At 44.3% G+C, this 16,818-nt stretch overlaps 4 protein-coding genes across 5 annotated transcripts in view; 3 read left to right on the top strand and 1 right to left on the bottom strand.

Annotated features, from left to right (window-relative positions):
* Nucleotides 1-16,818, bottom strand: part of LOC308475072 (uncharacterized protein) — a 296,536-nt gene that overhangs the window by 154,968 nt on the left and 124,750 nt on the right. The gene's annotated exons all lie outside the window — the stretch shown is intronic.
* On the top strand, nt 1,637-4,056 carry LOC308475286 (olfactory receptor 51G1-like). The gene is made up of 2 exons (XM_081002346.1): nt 1,637-2,208; nt 2,445-4,056. The coding sequence occupies exon 2, from the start codon at nt 2,490-2,492 to the stop codon at nt 3,447-3,449; it is 960 nt and encodes a 319-aa protein (XP_080858472.1). The 5' UTR covers nt 1,637-2,208; nt 2,445-2,489; the 3' UTR covers nt 3,450-4,056.
* Nucleotides 8,750-9,709, top strand: LOC308475288 (olfactory receptor 51H1-like; the record flags this gene model as incomplete). The annotated part of the gene is made up of 1 exon (XM_081002348.1): nt 8,750-9,709. One exon carries the CDS (start codon nt 8,750-8,752, stop codon nt 9,707-9,709), a length of 960 nt encoding a protein of 319 aa, XP_080858474.1.
* Nucleotides 14,927-15,904, top strand: LOC308475277 (olfactory receptor 51H1-like; the record flags this gene model as incomplete). The annotated part of the gene is made up of 1 exon (XM_081002336.1): nt 14,927-15,904. The coding sequence occupies one exon, from the start codon at nt 14,927-14,929 to the stop codon at nt 15,902-15,904; it is 978 nt and encodes a 325-aa protein (XP_080858462.1).

Consider the following 16,818-nt stretch of genomic DNA (forward strand, 5'->3'; position numbering starts at 1 on the left):
AAGGTGAAGCTGCTTTTGGTGGTTGAACTGCTGGCCCACCCAATTCAGTATCTGTGTTTTGATCAGCAGCAGCTCTGAGGGATCTCAAACAGATTTTTTTTTCTCAAATCTGCCTCCTGGCCTCCTAATTTGTATTTTTTCCCAAAGCATTTTTATCCTGCTCTTTGCAGGGGGAGGGGGAAGGATTCCGGGATGACACGAAAGGAAGAGAGATGGAGAGGCAGCAGGAAAGAGCAAACAGGCATTTTCTTAATAAAAAAAATCCTTCCAGTAGCACCTTTAAGACCAACTAAGTTAGTTCTTGGTATGAGCTTTCGTGTGCAAGCACACTTCTTCAGATACACAGAAGTGTGCTTGCACACGAAAGCTCATACCAAGAACTAACTTAGTTGGTCTTAAAGGTGCTACTGGAAGGATTTATTTTTTTTTGACTATGGCAGACCAACACGGCTACCTATCTGTAACTGGAACCATGGAAGGCATTTTCTTAGTTACATAATTCTTGCAACGATCAGCTAGAACAGTGTTTTTCAACCACTGTTCCGCGGCACACTAGTGTGCCGCGAGATGTTGCCTGGTGTGCCGTGGGAAAAAGTGAAAAATTCGAAAGATTTTTTAAAAAATAAATGTCAAATTTTCGCCCACTAGGTGGGCGCCGGACTGTGTCCACCCTATTTTCCATCCGTCCTGGGTGGGGATCAAATCGGATGGGATCGGATGAGAGCGGACAGGCGGTCCGCTCTCATCCAATTCCCCATAGAGAGCAGCGGGGCTGTGACATCTCCCTCTCCGCACACAGTGGTGGTGTGCCTCGTGATTTTTTTCATGAAACAAGTGTGCCTTTGCCCAAAAAAGGTTGAAAAACACTGAGCTAGAAGGGGAAGATTTCAAAGAGGAATCAAAAGCTGCTGCTGCTTCAGCAGGGCTGATCCTTTATAAGAATCATCATAATGAAGTCTCCACTTAAAGGAAGGTGGAATGCTTTGGTGTCTTCTGTGGTTTGTTGCTGATTTTAGTCATTATACTTTGGGTGGCCGAAATATAAAATAAATAAATAAATAAATAAATAGTCCAGTAGCACCTTAGAAACCAACTAAGTTTGTTCTTGGTATAAGCTTTCGTGTGCATGCATACTTCTTCAGATACTTCAGATACTCTTCTGAAGTGCTACTGGACTTTTTTTAAAAATATATATATATTTCGACGACGTCAGACCAACACGGCTACCTACCTGAATACTTTAGGTGGTGTTCAACTAAGTTTTACTCAGTGTACGCCCATTGAAATGAATGGGTCTAGCTTAGTCATGTTCATTGATTTCATAGGGACACGGGTGGTGCTGTGGGTTAAACCACAGAGCCTAGGACTTGCCGATCAGAAGGTCGGCGGTTCAAATCCCTGCGACGGGGTGAGCTCCTGTTGCTCGGTCCCTACTCCTGCCAACCTAGCAATTCGAAAGCACATCAAAGTGCAAGTAGATAAATAGGTACCGCTCTGGCGGGAAGGTAAACGGCGTTTCTGTGCGCTGCTGGCCACATGACCCGGAAGCTGTACGCCGGCTCCCTCGGCCAATAAAGTGAGATGAGCGCCGCAACCCCAGAGTCGGTCATGACTGGACCCAATGGTCAGGGGTCCCTTTAGCTTTACTATGAATACCACCCATTATATTTTACCTCTGTTTTGTGGCAAGCCACCCAGGGAAAAGTTATTGATGGGTAGCTCTGAAATTGAAATGAATAGATAAATATACAATTCCACTGAGAAAAATAGTTGATGCCACCTTGGGCTGTGTTAACAGCAAGATAAGTTCCAGATTATCAGAAGAAGACAACCCCCCGTCCAGGCTCCCTGGCTCTCTTCTACCATATGCCACCATCTCCAATCTCACAGGCCTGCACATGGTGGGAGCTGAACTTCTGCTCTGCTCACCTAGGTTCCCTGAAATGATCAAGCACCCCAGAAGTAAAGATGAGGGAGAAACTTGACTCGGTGTTGCATTTAAAGGCAAACCTTCTGAATCCACACTTTCTGACATTATATGTGTTGTTTGTTGTTGTTAAAGATTTTCCTTGCTTACAAAAGCACATGTATTGACTCTTTCTTCAGGTTGTGTTTTCTACAGATCAGTTACATTTGTTGTGATAAAAAGTGATAAAAAAGAAGAAGAAGAAAGAAGTAAAGTACAATTATATGTGAACTGAAACATAGGTATCTTTCAGTACAATTTTCCGCCAAGTAATATGTATGAAAATAAATATGCTGGGGAAAAGTGGCCACAAAAACGCAATAATTTCATGTAAAGAAGCATAAAGCAATCTAAAAACATAAAACATCTCCAAGTAAATTTGTATGCCAATGATTTATTTGTTTTGCAAATATCTACCACCTCTAGCAAGATCTTTCCACCTCTAGTATTCTACAATAAAAACTGTTTTGCTTTCTAGGCACTGACTTTAAAGCACAGAAGTGAAGTAGGACTCTCTTGTGAAATGAACATCTCCCATTTGGAGAACAAAACCTTCAACCCCTCCACATTTCTCTTGACGGGCTTCCCTGGGCTGGAGTACGCCTATCGCTTGATCTCCCTTCCCTTCTGCTTCATCTACATGACGGTGATCTTGGGGAACTGCACAATCCTCCATGTGATCCGAACAGACTCAAGCTTGCATGAGCCAATGTATTATTTCCTGGCCATGCTGGCCCTGACTGACCTGGGCTTGTGCCTCACTACGTTGCCCACAGTGCTGGGCATATTTTGGTTTGATGCTCGTGAGATCCCTTTCAGCGCCTGCTTCACACAGCTCTTCTTCATTCACTCCCTCTCCCTGGTTGAATCTTCCGTGCTCTTGTCCATGGCCTTTGACCGCTTCGTGGCCATCTGCAACCCGCTGAGATATGGCTCCATCTTGACCACCCAGAGGATCGTGACAATGGCGCTGGCCTTTGCATTCCGCAGCTTTTCCCTGATTGTGCCTCTGCCTCTGCTTCTCCGCCGCTTCCATTACTGCAGGACCAATGTTCTCTCTCACTCCTACTGCTTGCATCTGGAAATCATGAAACTGGCCTGCTCAGACATCATCGTCAACCACATCTATGGGCTGACCGTTGTGGCCTTCACGGTGGGAATCGACTCCCTCCTGATCTTCCTCTCTTACGTCTTCATCCTGAAAACAGTCCTGAGCATTGCCTCCAGAGAAGAGCGCCTCAAGGCCTTCAACACTTGCGTCTCCCACATCTGTGCTGTCCTGCTCTTCTACGTGCCCATGATAGGCCTGTCGTTGATCCACCGCTTTGGGGAACGTGCCCCTCACATCGTCCACATACTCATGTCCTACGTCTATCTGCTGGCACCTCCTCTGATGAACCCAGTTGTGTATAGTATCAAGACGAAGCAGATCCGCCAACGTATCCTCAAGAAACTCTGTGCTGTGAAGCTCATCCAGACATAAGGACAATAAAAAGTTTAAGTGCTACACTTACATTACAATATATTATATCAATGAATAATGTTGCACGAGTCAGGTGGGTGCATACCATCTATTTTGCTTCTCAGGTCTATTCAGGACCTCAAAGTTCAGACACCAACTAAAGACAACATGCCCTGTGATGATTGTATGCTCTACTGCTTCCATTCCACTGCTGTTTGTCTTCCACCAACCAAACCATGCTATTTGTCCCAGTGTTCACTGTGGTGGAATTATGTTCCTTATGTAATTTACATAATATATAAAAATTCTGTTGTCATTGTGTTATTCAGCCCCCACCCATTCCAATGCGAAGGAAACACAAAGCGGATGGAGGGAAGTCATCAATTGCATAATCAGGGCTTTTTCCCCAGCTGGAACGCAATGGAACTCAGTTCCAGCACCTCTCAGGTTTGCACCGTGGCCATTATAAGAGTTCTAGAAAAACAGCCTGGCACATCATGTGTGCAAACTGAAAGCAACATATGATTACTAACTGTACTTGCTGGATTGTGTTCCATTCCAAAGAAAAAATAAATAAGCACCAGCAATTTCTGCTCTCGAATTTTTTCTTGCAAGAATTCTCTGATGTCCCTTGCGCTAGGGTTACTGAATGCTCGGTCTCTCAGAAGACTTTATGATTCCCAGGACTGTGTGGGATGGGATTATGCTGAGTAACTAAGCTAGTGAAACATTGAAACTGAAAAGTTGTGGGGGGGGGGGGGGGGACATAAATAAGCTTGAAGGAATTTTACGTTTACTGGAAAGCTTTTTAAATGCTCTTACTGACAGAAATGGATGGAGCCTCTGTGTACACAGGAAGGCAGGCAGGCAGAAATATATTGTTATGCTCTCCCCACTTCCCCAAATGGTGTAAATTTTCAAGGGTCTAGAACTTGCCCAGCTTTCTTTTGCTTTGGAATGGGGGGTGGGAAGCCTCAGGCTCAAGACCCTGGAAAATGCATGTGAAAATTGGGTGGTTTCAAAAGAGGATCGGGCAAATTCATGGAAGAGAAGCCTACCAATGGCTCCTGGCCTTGAATGTCGATGCTCTGCTTCCATGGTCAGGGACAGTGTGCGTCTGCATAAAAGTTGCTGGAAACTTCAGGAGGGGAGAACAGTGGCATAGCGTGGATTGCCAGTTCCCGGGGCTGCACGGGGGTGGGGTTGGTTGGAGGGAAATGGACAGAGTACACATGCACATTCAACTGCCTAACAGTTGAATCATTCTGTTGCCTGGAGGGGTCACTTCCTGCTTGGCATGGAGAAGCTGCTCTCAGCAGAGCCCAGCGACAGAAGCACACAGCTATATTGAGGCAGCACTGGATGCTGAAATTTTGCACCCCTAGCAATTTTCTCCCTGGGGCAACCACCCCGTGCACCTCCCATGCTATGGCACTATAATTCAGAAAGTTCTTCCTGATGTTTAGTTGGAATCCCCTTTCTTGTAACTTGAAGCCATTAGTTGGGTCCTACCTTCCAGAACAGCAGAAAACAAGCTATACCCTATAAGCATTGAAAGCATTGAAGATATATATTACAATATTATATTAAAGTTAAAGATTGGGATTAAAAAAGTTGAAAAGAAATTGCTGGACAAACAATTTGGATTGGAATACAAAAGAGGGAGGTATGAGGAAGTCCAGAAAATAAGCAAATTAAAAAAAACGGAAATGGAAAAGAGATATTGTTTTTAATTGTTATGTTTTTTGTTTTTTATTGTTGAATTGTGTTCTTTTTTGTGTGCTCTTGTTATCTTTTTTTTCTTTTTTTGAGATATGTATTGTGTATGTTTTTCTTTTCTTTCTTTGCTGTTCAAAACTTAAATAAAAATTATTTATAAAAAAAAAGAAAGCTGATAGAGGATGCTATTGGCTGACACTTAAGTGCCTTCCTCAGCATAACAAAAGAGGTTGCTCAGTGCCATAGGGCAAGTGAGTGGGCCTCCCCACCCTCACTTAACTGCTGGGTGGATGGAACAATAGGACAGGGTGTGGTGAGAGAGCAGAGCAAAGAGCAGGTGGAGAAGCTAGACATGGAGCGATAGAAGCAAGACCCATTGGGGTGTTAATGCAGTAAGCCCCTCCATTCTATTCTCAGGTTGCATATGTGTGTTGATATATGCTAAAGATGCTGTAGACTCTGCTGTCGCTCATTCCAAGGAAACTGAGGTCAGGGTCCCCTGAAGGCTCTCACTGCTCAGAGATTGGGGTGGCATTTAACAATACAATAGTACCAAATTACTTTTTAAAAATGCTCTCATCTTACTCATCTGCTGTCATGTAAGAGCACACACAAGATCTCCAGAGCATCTCTCCGAGAGTCTTTGCAGAGGGATCCTTAGAGATTTTCTAGCAATTGCTACTGCGATTTCACATATTACATTCCTCTGGGATTCAGCAGTTTTCCAGCAGTTTTGGGACAGCCTCCCTCCCAGAGGGAAAGCACAGGAGGTTTTAACCAGGCCTTTTGTTCAGCTGCAACACAGTGGGCGCCACTGTCATGATAAGAGAACAAGATATGTGAGTTCCTCTTTTTCTAGATAAGTAGCTCTAGTTTTAACCCTAACTGGAACACAATAAAAAGAGGCATGAATCCCTTAGTGCAGGGGTCAGCAACCTTTTTCAGCAAGGGGCTGGTCCACTGTCCCTCAGACCTTGTGGGGGGCCGGACTATTTTTTTTGGGGGGGGGTGAACGAATTCCTATGCCCCACAAATAACCCAGAGGTACATTTTAAATAAAATGACACATTCTACTCATGTAAAAACGCGCTGATTCCTGGACCATCCATGGGCCGGATTGAGAAGGCGATTGGGCCACATCTGGCCTACGGGCCTTAGGTTGCCTACCCTGCCTCAGTGCTTACTGTCAGGAAAATCATGCTGCACCCAGAGCTCATGCCTTAGAGTCCATTAAGTGCAGAGACCTCTTTTGAATATAAACATTTTAATTGACTTCAGATAGGTCTTTATCAGTCAAAAATGACAGAGCTTATGCATTTTAAGCATGGATAATATAAGAACCCAAGAAGAGCTCTGCAGGATCAAACTCTAGGTCCACTCAGTGTTAATCTACACCATCCCATAAAATGTCCAAATATCCACATTTCTCTTATTTAGATTGTCCCCTTGTAGTCCAGGCTGGTGGCTTTTGTGCTTTCTCCATACTTGAAGCAAACCTATCTCCAAGCTTCCTGGCAATTTTTCAGTAGATTCCCTCCCTAAGGGAAAACATTTTTGCTACAATTCCGACACCATAAAAAGCACATGCTGAATAATTACTGGAACAGCAGAGTCTGGTTCAGCATTGACCATGGGAAAAACCACACCAGTTTCATGGTTTGTGCCATAAAGTCAGGTAAGTTCAAAGGATTCCTTGAGAAACAAGGCAGACGAGTTTTTCTTTGATCATCGACAGGTAGGCCTACAGTCATGATGTTATGAAATGGCAGAGCTAATATCTTTTACATAGGAATAGCATGGATAACAAAACAATCTAAGGCCACACCTTGTTCTGGTTGCTGCACCTTAAAGGAAGATTGTAGACCAAAAGGTTGAAGGGCTGGAGGGAAGGATATGACAATTGGGAGATTTTAGCTTAGGAAAAAATGAGACCAGGGGAAGGAGACACAATGGTGCTGTACAAAATTATGCACAGTGCAAGAAGTTCTTCTCCCTCTGCCACAACACTAGAACCTGATGGGAAAGTGAATGTCGGAAGGTTTCTGACAAAATACAGTACAATACCACGAACAGAACACCTGCAAATATTGAAGCGTAATATATTTTTGTGGCGGGCGGTGAATTTTGATTAAGTGAACAACTCACTGTATCATTTTGCTACTCCACAAAGCAAAGGAGCTTATGAGTTCGGACAAGGTTTTCATAGCTGATCAGGACAGATTTATACTAGGCGGTCATAGATTGGAGACAGACTATTTCTGTAAACATGCCGTTTTTCTTCAATGATTCCTGGAGATCCAACCAGATAAGACCTTGCACTGAAGTGTCTCACATATGCTGATTGCCACGCTTAACACGTCATAAGAATTCCGAAAATAACAGCATGATACAAGGTCTGTGTCATGACTCTTTGGGGGTCTATAGCTGAGGAAGGTCTTCTGGTAGAGAGGTGCAGGGTTTACATGTGTGTGGGGGGGTGTTACACTGCCTTTTTATTTCACTGTTGTGAAATGAATTTAATATGTTACTATATTTGTTTTATTTGGGACGCGGGTGGTGCTGTGGGTTAAACCACAGAGCCTAGGACTTGCTGATCAGAAGGTCAGAGGTTCGAATCCCCGCAGTGGGGTGAGCTCCCGTTGCTCGGTCCCTGCTCCTGCCACCCTAGCAGTTCGAAAGCACGTCAAAGTGCAAGAAGATAAATAGGTACCACTCCGGCGGGAAGGTAAACAGCGTTTGCGTGCACTGCTCTGGTTCACCAGAAGCAGCTTAGTCATGCTGGCCACATGACCTGGAAGCTGTACGCCAGCTCCCTCAACCAATAAAGCGACATGAGCACCGCAAGCCCAGAGTCGGTCACGACTGGACCTAATGGTCAGGGGTCCCTTTACCTTTATATTTGTTTAATTGGAATGATTTTTTTCTCAGATTGCCACATAATGCTCTGGAAGGAATAAGTATATGCAACATTTTAGTTTAGGAAAGAGAAGAGCAAGGGAAGGGGACACAATGAAGGTGTTTAAAATTATGCATGGTGTAAGGAAAGTTTTCCTGTGTCACAACACTAGATCCTGATGGAAAACGGAATCCTGGAATGTTTCTGACAAAATGCAGTACAATGCCATGAACAGACATTGCTCCAAGTGACCTTTACGAAAGACCTGCCATGTAGACTGGTATCATGCTTCAACTGCAGGAGAAGGACAAAGCCTTTGTGGCTGAAGAAAGCTTTCCAGCAAAGGACTTATCAGGTCCCTGTTCAGAATTGTAGCTGCTACAAATGATGCCAATGCTCTGTTGTCAAACCCACTGGTGGAAGGAAGAAGTTCATCAGATCTCCTTTCAACTGCAAGATTTTGCTTCTGGGACTCACAACTTACACAAGAGATGCTTAAACTGACATTAGTTAGAGAGCTGGGGATTAATATTCATGCAAAGGTTGGAGTGTTATTTGCCTCAGGTAGACAGAATATTGAGTGAATGAGTTTTGGGGTACTAATGCAACTTTTTCCGCTGAACTTAAACTCAGACATTTATCTCTCTTCAGAATGAAAATATAACCACTTCCTTAATATCTTTCCACCAAATGCACATGGGAAACGATGTCCTCCATCACCAGATTCAACGAGAGCCTTGTGAGCCACCAAACCTTTGTCCTGATTGGCATCCCTGGGATGCAGGAGAAGAACTCTTGGGTGGCCTTCCCATTGTTTGTGCTCTACGCCCTGACTCTGCTTGGGAACATCACGATCCTCTATGTCATCAAGATTGACCAAAGCCTCCATGAGCCCATGTACTTCTTCCTTTGCCTGCTCGCCTGCTCGGATCTGGGCCTCTCCATTTCAACCATGCCAACAATGCTGCAAGTCTATTGGTTTGACTCAGGAGAAATCCCATTCAATGCCTGCATCACCCAGATGTTTTTTCTCCATTCGTTCCAATGGGCAGAATCTGGCATTCTTGTGGCAATGGCTTTTGACCGCTTGATTGCCATCTCTGAGCCATTGAGATATAGATTACTTCTCCCAAACACAGTAATTGCAAAAATAGGTATAGCTGTGTTTTCCCGAGCTTTCTGTGTCATCTTCCCAATCCCTTTTATTATTAAACGGCTCCCTTTCTGTAGATCTAATGTCCTTTCCCACTCCTACTGTCTGCACCCAGATGCTATGAAATTAGCTTGTGCAGACACAAGAGTCAACGTCTTATATGGTTTGATTCTTGTCATGTGCACTTTGGGGTTGGACGTGGTCATCATTCTTGTATCGTATGTCCTGATTCTGAAGACTGTCTTGAGCATTGCCTCCCGGGAAGAGTGTCTGAAGGCTCTCAACACCTGCGTCTCCCACATTTGTGCCATCTTGATCTTCTACGTCCCAATGATTGGTGTCAGTGTAGTACATCGATATGGGAAGCACCTTTCCCCCATTGTCCACATGCTGATGGCCAACATCTATGTTGCAGTCCCACCACTTCTCAATCCCGTTGTGTACAGTGTGAAGACCCAGCAGATTCGGCAAAGGATATGCAACATTTTGAAGTTAAGGAAAAGTAGGGCTTGATCTTTCTACCAAAGAAGAATTCCATAATAAAGTGGTGTGAAAGTGTATTGTATTTAGGAATACACAGATAAACCCCATATTGGTACCCTATATATTCAATAACTGGTCTGACTTGTCATAAGAACAAGAAGAGGCTCCTAGATGAGGCCAATGGCCTATGTAGTCCAGCATTCTCTTCTCACAGTGGCTCTCCAGATGGCTATTATGGGAAATCCGCAAGCAGGACCTGAGTCCAGCTCTCTCACTTCCTGCAGCTTCCAGAGGTATAGTGTCATTCAGCCTCTGATAGTGGTAGAATAACCATTGATAGCCTTTCTGAACAATGTTATTTATTTCAACATCATCATCATCAAGTTAGTCTGAGAGCTGATTTCTGCCTTTTAGAAAGAAACAAATAAATTTAAAGAGACTCAGTACAGCCAGTAATGTCATTGTTAAGTGAGCACAATGCCTTTTAATATGTTCAAAAGAAGGGGCCATATTTTTTAATGTGCCTTTCTGGGGAAATGAAGACACAAAATCATGCACACATAAAATCACACACGTACACACACACACACACACACACACACACACAAAAGCTGGCCCCATGTGGGGAACGTTGCAGAGCAAGTTACATGCCAAGTCACTCAGCTGCGCTTGGATATTGCCACCATGCTTGAAGTAAGATCCAGGGAGGTTTCTAGGACACCACTTGGTCAAACGGTAAATGATCAGAATCAGCTGTTGCTGCCTGAGGACACGACACGTCAAGGGGTTCAGCCAATCACATCAGCTCCTGACCCTTCCCAATCAGGACTAATAAGATCTAACCAAAGGAGTTTGGTTGGCTGGGTATGTATGTGTGTGTGTGTGTGTGTATAGCAGAGAGGGATTGTCACTTGCCTTGAACATGATTATTTCTGAAGCTACTACAGCACTACTTTAACTGATATGTATTCAATGTGCTTTATTAAATTATTGTGAACCAATTGCTTCATGGTTCTATTATTTGTGTATATCATTTTCAGATCCTTCAGGATGACAGATGGTTTATAAATGCAAATAAATAAATAAATAAATAACCACTGTTGCCACTTCTGATTCCCTGAACAAATGCTACATTTAATCCTTGAACATCTTTTGGACCTTGGCAGTAATAACTTCATTCCTTTACTCATGCCCATATTTTTTGTTGTTTACCATAATCCTCCAAGATGGGGATGGGACCTTTCGGTAAAGAGATTTTACTTTGTATCAATTATGCTTCCTGTATCAAAGAGAGAATCACACAGGAGGCCTGTTTCAGGTTCATAGCTGTAAGTGCAAAGAACTGCTTGAGATACAAAGCAGATGAGTTTCCCCATGATCTACTTCAGGGGTCACCAACCTTCTTCAGCCGTGGGCTGGTCCACCGTCCCTCAGACCATGTGGTGCGCCAGACTCTGTTTTGGAAAGAAAATGAATGAATTCCTATGCCCCAGAAGTAACCCAGAGATGCATTTTAAATAAAAGCACACATTCTACTCATGTAAAAACATTCTGACTCCCGGACTGTCCGTGGGCCAGATTGAGAAGGCAATTGGGCCGCATCCAGCCCAAGAGCGTTAGGTTGCCTACCCCTGATCTACTTCATCCCTTCCAATCTGGCTTCAGGTCTGATTTTGACACTTGAATGGCCTTGATCATCTTGGCTGATGATTCTGATCAAGTAAGATAGTGGACACTATATTCTCCTTGCTCTCTCTGCAGACCATCATGTCCTCCAAGTGTGGTTCTGTGCATTGGATGTTGGATATGGGTATCAGATTTTTTTTCAATGAATCCGGGGACCTTTTTTGGGGGGGGGAGCTGAGTAGCAACAGGGAGTCAGTAGTGGGGGTGGTGAGCAAAAGACCCTGGGCCCAAGCACACTTGCATATTGTATAAAGGTGCAAAGCCCTTCTTTCACACCCTGTGAAACATAAATGCGCAGAGTTTTTAAAAAACTGGGCAACGGCCCCCCACCCACAACTCCCAAGCCTCCCCCGATCAGTCAAAACAAAAGGGGAAGGGGGCAGGAGATCTGTACCGCTGGACGTCCCCAGTTCCCCTTCGACTGTGGTGGCAGCAGATGCAGTCAGCAGCCCAGAGACAGCCTGGTAGCGCAGTTGGCTCTGGCTGGCTTCAGAAGCTGCTCGCTGCCCACTGCTGTGGTGCCCACCATTTTTCCTCACTGGAAGTTCGGGCCGGCAAGGAAAAATGGTGGGCACCACAGCAGCAGGCATCGAGCAATTCCTGAAGCCAGCCAGAGCTGAGGCTGCCGCTGCCGCTGCCACTTTTCCTGGGGATAGATTTGCAAATCCAGGGACTGTCCCCGGGAACATCTGGTAACCCTATTGTAGGAGAGAAGATGATACAGTTGTTCTGCTCATGCAGAGTGGCATCAGGGGACTGCTTTACCCTTTAGCTTTTGGTCTGTGAGATCCTAAATGATGTCATCTTCGCTTTATTGTGATTCTCTCTCTCCATTGTGTATTCCTAGACTGCTTTCTAATACCCATTGGCCACAGTCCAGAGACTGACAATGTGATAATCATCTACTTTGCAAATGCTAAGAGACCACAGGATCAAAGGATGTATCTTACACATACAGCAGAATGTTTTGGTAGAGTGAACTGTACCGATTCCAGTTTGTAGATCAATCACATTCTGAATGTTCCCTTCTGTTAAACACTCCCTACTAACAGAAGGTAAGCACGACAGGGAGTAGATTGTAGCCAAAGTATTTGCCTGATATGACTTTCTATTTTCATTGACCTTGGGAATTAAAAAAAACATACGGGGAGAGCATGGTGGTACCGCACATATAAAGCAGTACAATCTAACCCAGCATATCTATATAATGCTATGGGAAGTCATCATATGGGGACTTGGAACACAGCATCATGGATAGTCTATGCAGGGCTCTGTTGGTTAGAGTGTGGTGCTGATAACACCAAGGTTACAGGTTCGATCTTGGTGTTAAGTTCAAAATTAGTTCTCCGTTCTGCTGATACACATTTGAGGCATGGAACGCCTCCACAAGAGTGAAGGAGGAAAGAGGCAACAAGGAGAGGGATTAATTACATTGAAAAGTTGAAAAGTTACATAAGCTGGGACATGATCTGACACTGCACTCACTGCACACATCAAGAATCCGATGGGACCTAAAAAGCGATACAAGGATGTTGTTGCAAGTGTGGATAGCATGGTGATAAGGACAGAACATGTAATTTTTCCAGCACAAAAAGAAAATGGGGGGCACAGAGTCTCTGAGAAGACAACTGCAGGTCCATGGGGATTCCCTTGTAATGGCTGTTGGGATTTCAAGTGTCTCTTCCCAGTTTTCTGGCGTCTTGGGGCAGCTGGCCTCTCTGAGGGAAAAGAGATTTACTGCACCCTTCCATGCCATAAAAGGCACAGGCAGATTCCCTCTTGGAGCAGCAAAGTCAGCTTGGAAGAAGTCATGTCAGGTTCATGAGCTGCACCGTAAACTCAGGTAAGTGCAAATGACTGCATGAGATACAAAGCAGATGGGTTTTCCCTTGACTGACTTCAGAGATGTCTTTCACAGTCATGAGGCCATGAAAAGATGGAGATGGTTATAAGCCTTGTCTATAGGAGCAATCTCGCCTACATGCTGCAAAACGAAGCACCTCAGCTTCACGACGTCTTTTCACAAGAGGAGGAGATGGAGTGAGACCTCCATGCTGCTAACCCAATACTTAGAGGTGGATTTAGGGGAGCGCAGGCAGTGCAGTCGCCTCAGGGGTTCTGCAGGAGACGCCACAACTATTATTTAGAATGGAGTGTGAAAGGCAGAGAGGTGCCAGATTTTGGCATTGCACAGTCTGCCACCGAAATTTGAGACCCAAAGGTCTGCCACTGCAATACATTTAGTCATTTAGATATCTCATTTCCAATCCACAATGAAACTGTGATTGTTATTCCTGATTTTCAGGTGAGAAATTGAAAGAATATGAATGTGCCAAACGACATGCTGCAATCCTCAACAAGAACAACACCTGGGAGTCTCTTTGACACCCCTCAACAAATAATAATGCTAATAACTAATACATTTAAAAATGATATTCACACCGGTTGGAAAGGGGAGACTGTTGGGAATTGAAATTCATGAGAGGGTTAGGGTTGTATTTGGCCAAGGTAGAAGAATCATTCCAGACGTCCTATGAAAACTTTCCCCTTTAGACTGAACTAAACAATTTAGTCCTGTTCAGAATGAGAGAGATAGATAAAACTTTATTCTCATTAGCCAATGGCCATAGCAACAGTAAAACATTACAGAATATGCAGAACAGGAAATTTGATATAAAAGCACAATTTAAAGTCCTGAATCAGCAGTCTGTTAGTGGCCCTTAATCTGATTGCCCCTGCTATGAACCTAGCAACCTTTGCTGTTATCTGCTCATTTTGATCTGATAGAAGAAAGGACATTGTGGCAGTGGCTGAGCGCCCTGGGATGGTTAGTACGAGTGGGGTGATGATCTCGTTCCTCAGGTCTTTGTAGAGAGTACAGGACAGGAGGACGTGTGCCGCTGTTTTGGTGGTACCATCTCCACAGGGGTAAAGACTTTTATCAGGCAGGATCTTTTGGAATCAACCCTCGAGTACCGCAGATGGCAAAACTTCCAGTCTTGCAAGTGTAAAAGCACGTCTGTATTTTAGGAGAATAAGTTTGTGCAGATATGGGGCCAGAGAATCAAAATGGAGAGGTGGAAACTGAACATACCAAGGGCAGAATTTCCTTATCGTGGCCAGGTTGTTTTGATGCTCGATATCTTTTAGACGTTGACCAATTAGACTGTTTGCTTTAGTGGGGCCCATAGTGGGTAGGTGTTGTGAGAATAGGCCACAAGAGTGAAGTTTTTGATAGACGGTTTTAAGCCAGGCACTTTTATGGGAGTCTTGAAGTACTAGGGATAGTAAACCGGGGGGGGGGGGATTTGAGTTTAGGCGGAGCCAGAAATTAAAAGTTCTTTGCCAAGTCCGTACTTAAGGGAGACTTGCCTCCAGTCTCAACAATGCGTTTGGGACATGTGACGGTACAGAACAAATCTACCTTAGAAACTTTGATTGCCTGTTCAGAATGTCAATATAAGCTTTACAGAATCTGTAAAATCATTTCAGAACCTCTAATATTCATATCAATTTTCTGGCTCCTTAGAATCTTTCTAAGAAGAAAAACATCGGGGAACAATGTCCTCCATCACCAGCTCCAATGAGACCCTGGTGAGTCACCAAACCTTTGTCCTGATTGGCATCCCTGGGATGCAGGAGAAGAACTCTTGGGTGGCCTTCCCACTGTTTGTGCTCTACGCCCTGACTCTGCTTGGGAACATCACGATCCTCTATGTCATCAAGATTGACACAAGCCTCCATGAGCCCATGTACTTCTTCCTTTCCATGCTTGCCTGCTCGGATCTGGGCCTCTCCATGTCAACCATGCCAACAATGCTGAGCGTGCATTGGTTTGACTTCAGAGAAATCCCATTCAATGCCTGCATCAGCCAGATGTTCTTCATCCACACCTTTCAGTGGATAGAGTCTGGCATTCTTGTGGCAATGGCATTTGATCGCTTGATTGCCATTCGTCATCCACTGAGATATAGATCACTTCTGCCAAATTCAGTAATTGTGAAAATAGGCATTGTCGTCTTGTCCAGAGGCCTTTGTGTTATTTTCCCAATCCCTTTTCTTATTAAACGGCTCCCTTTCTGCCGATCCAATGTCCTTTCTCACTCCTACTGTCTCCACCAAGATGCCATGAAGTTAGCCTGTGCAGACACAAGAGTCAACCTCTTGTATGGTTTGACAGTAGTTATTTCCTCTTTAGGGTTGGATGTTGTGAGCATTCTTGTGTCCTACGCCCTGATTCTGAGGACCGTTTTGAGCATTGCCTCCCATCAAGAGTGCCTGAAGGCCCTGAACACCTGTGTGGCCCACATTGCTGCCATCTTGATTTTCTATGTGCCAATGATCGGCACCAGTATGGCGCATCGATTTGGGAGACACCTTTCCCCCATTGTCCACATGCTGATGGCCAACATTTTTGTTGCTGTCCCCCCACTTCTCAATCCTGTTGTGTACAGCGTGAAGACCCAGCAGATCCGGGAAAGAATATGCAGTGTTTTGCAATTAAAGAAAAGATGTTTCTTTCAAAGAAGGATTCTGTGATATAGTGAAGCGAAAGGTATTTTATTTTTATCAACCAGTGCATCCATCCCATGCTGCTTTCATATCTGTTTAATAGCTGGCCTTTGTCCTTTTTTAAAAATGAAACTTCCTAAACAACTCTGCACACTTCAGACCTTGATTTTAGGGCAGAGAAGAAAGTGAGGGGGGGTCCTGTTTTCAATGCCCAAGGGGATTCAAGTGGCTCCACTCCCAGATGCAGAGTTCAGCCACAGAAGGAGTCCGGTCACAGCACTCCAGCCACCTCTCAACTGGCTTCTTGCAATGTGATCTATGAGGGGCTAGCCTTCAGCACAGTCCAGAAGTTGCAGCCGATTCCAAATTCAGCTGCATGCATTGTAAGTGGTGCTGCAGGAAGGGATCATGGAACACCAATCCTATGGGAACAGCTTGTTAGCCTGATTGCTGACGGGCCCAATTCAATGTGTTAACTTTAATGTACAAAGCGCTAAACAGATTGGGTCCCAACTGTGGGATATGCAGCCACAGTGGTATCCTCCTTGAGCATCTGTCTGAGTGAGGGGTGGGTGGCCAAAACATTTCTCTTCCACCAGGTATTTGGCTGATTGTCATCCTATACCCTTCTAAATGTGTGTGTGTGTGTGTGTTTGGGTGTGTGTGCGTTATTGGTTTGTTTCTGTTTTTATTATGTATTTTTTGTACTTTATCTTTTTTTTGTGAACCACCCTAGGATCTACGGATGAAATGTGCTATACAAATTTAATAAATAAAATAAAACCAACATGCTTAAGTCTAATTACTGCATGAAGGGGTTAATACCATAAACTATCCTGCTATGCCCACTTCCCCTCACCTTGGGAGGAACTAGGTAATCAAGCCTCAAACAGCATGGCTCTCACCAGCCTCTTTTGAGTTCCAATCATTTAGGAAGTTTC

The sequence above is a fragment of the Podarcis pityusensis genome (genome assembly GCF_964106645.2).
Source record: "Podarcis pityusensis genome assembly, chromosome: 4".
Lineage (NCBI taxonomy): Eukaryota > Metazoa > Chordata > Lepidosauria > Squamata > Lacertidae > Podarcis > Podarcis pityusensis.

Coding starts and splice junctions, on each gene's coding strand:
- LOC308475286 (XM_081002346.1), top strand. CDS start 2,490: ATGAACATCTCCCATTTGGAGAACAAAACCTTCAACCCCTCCACATTT.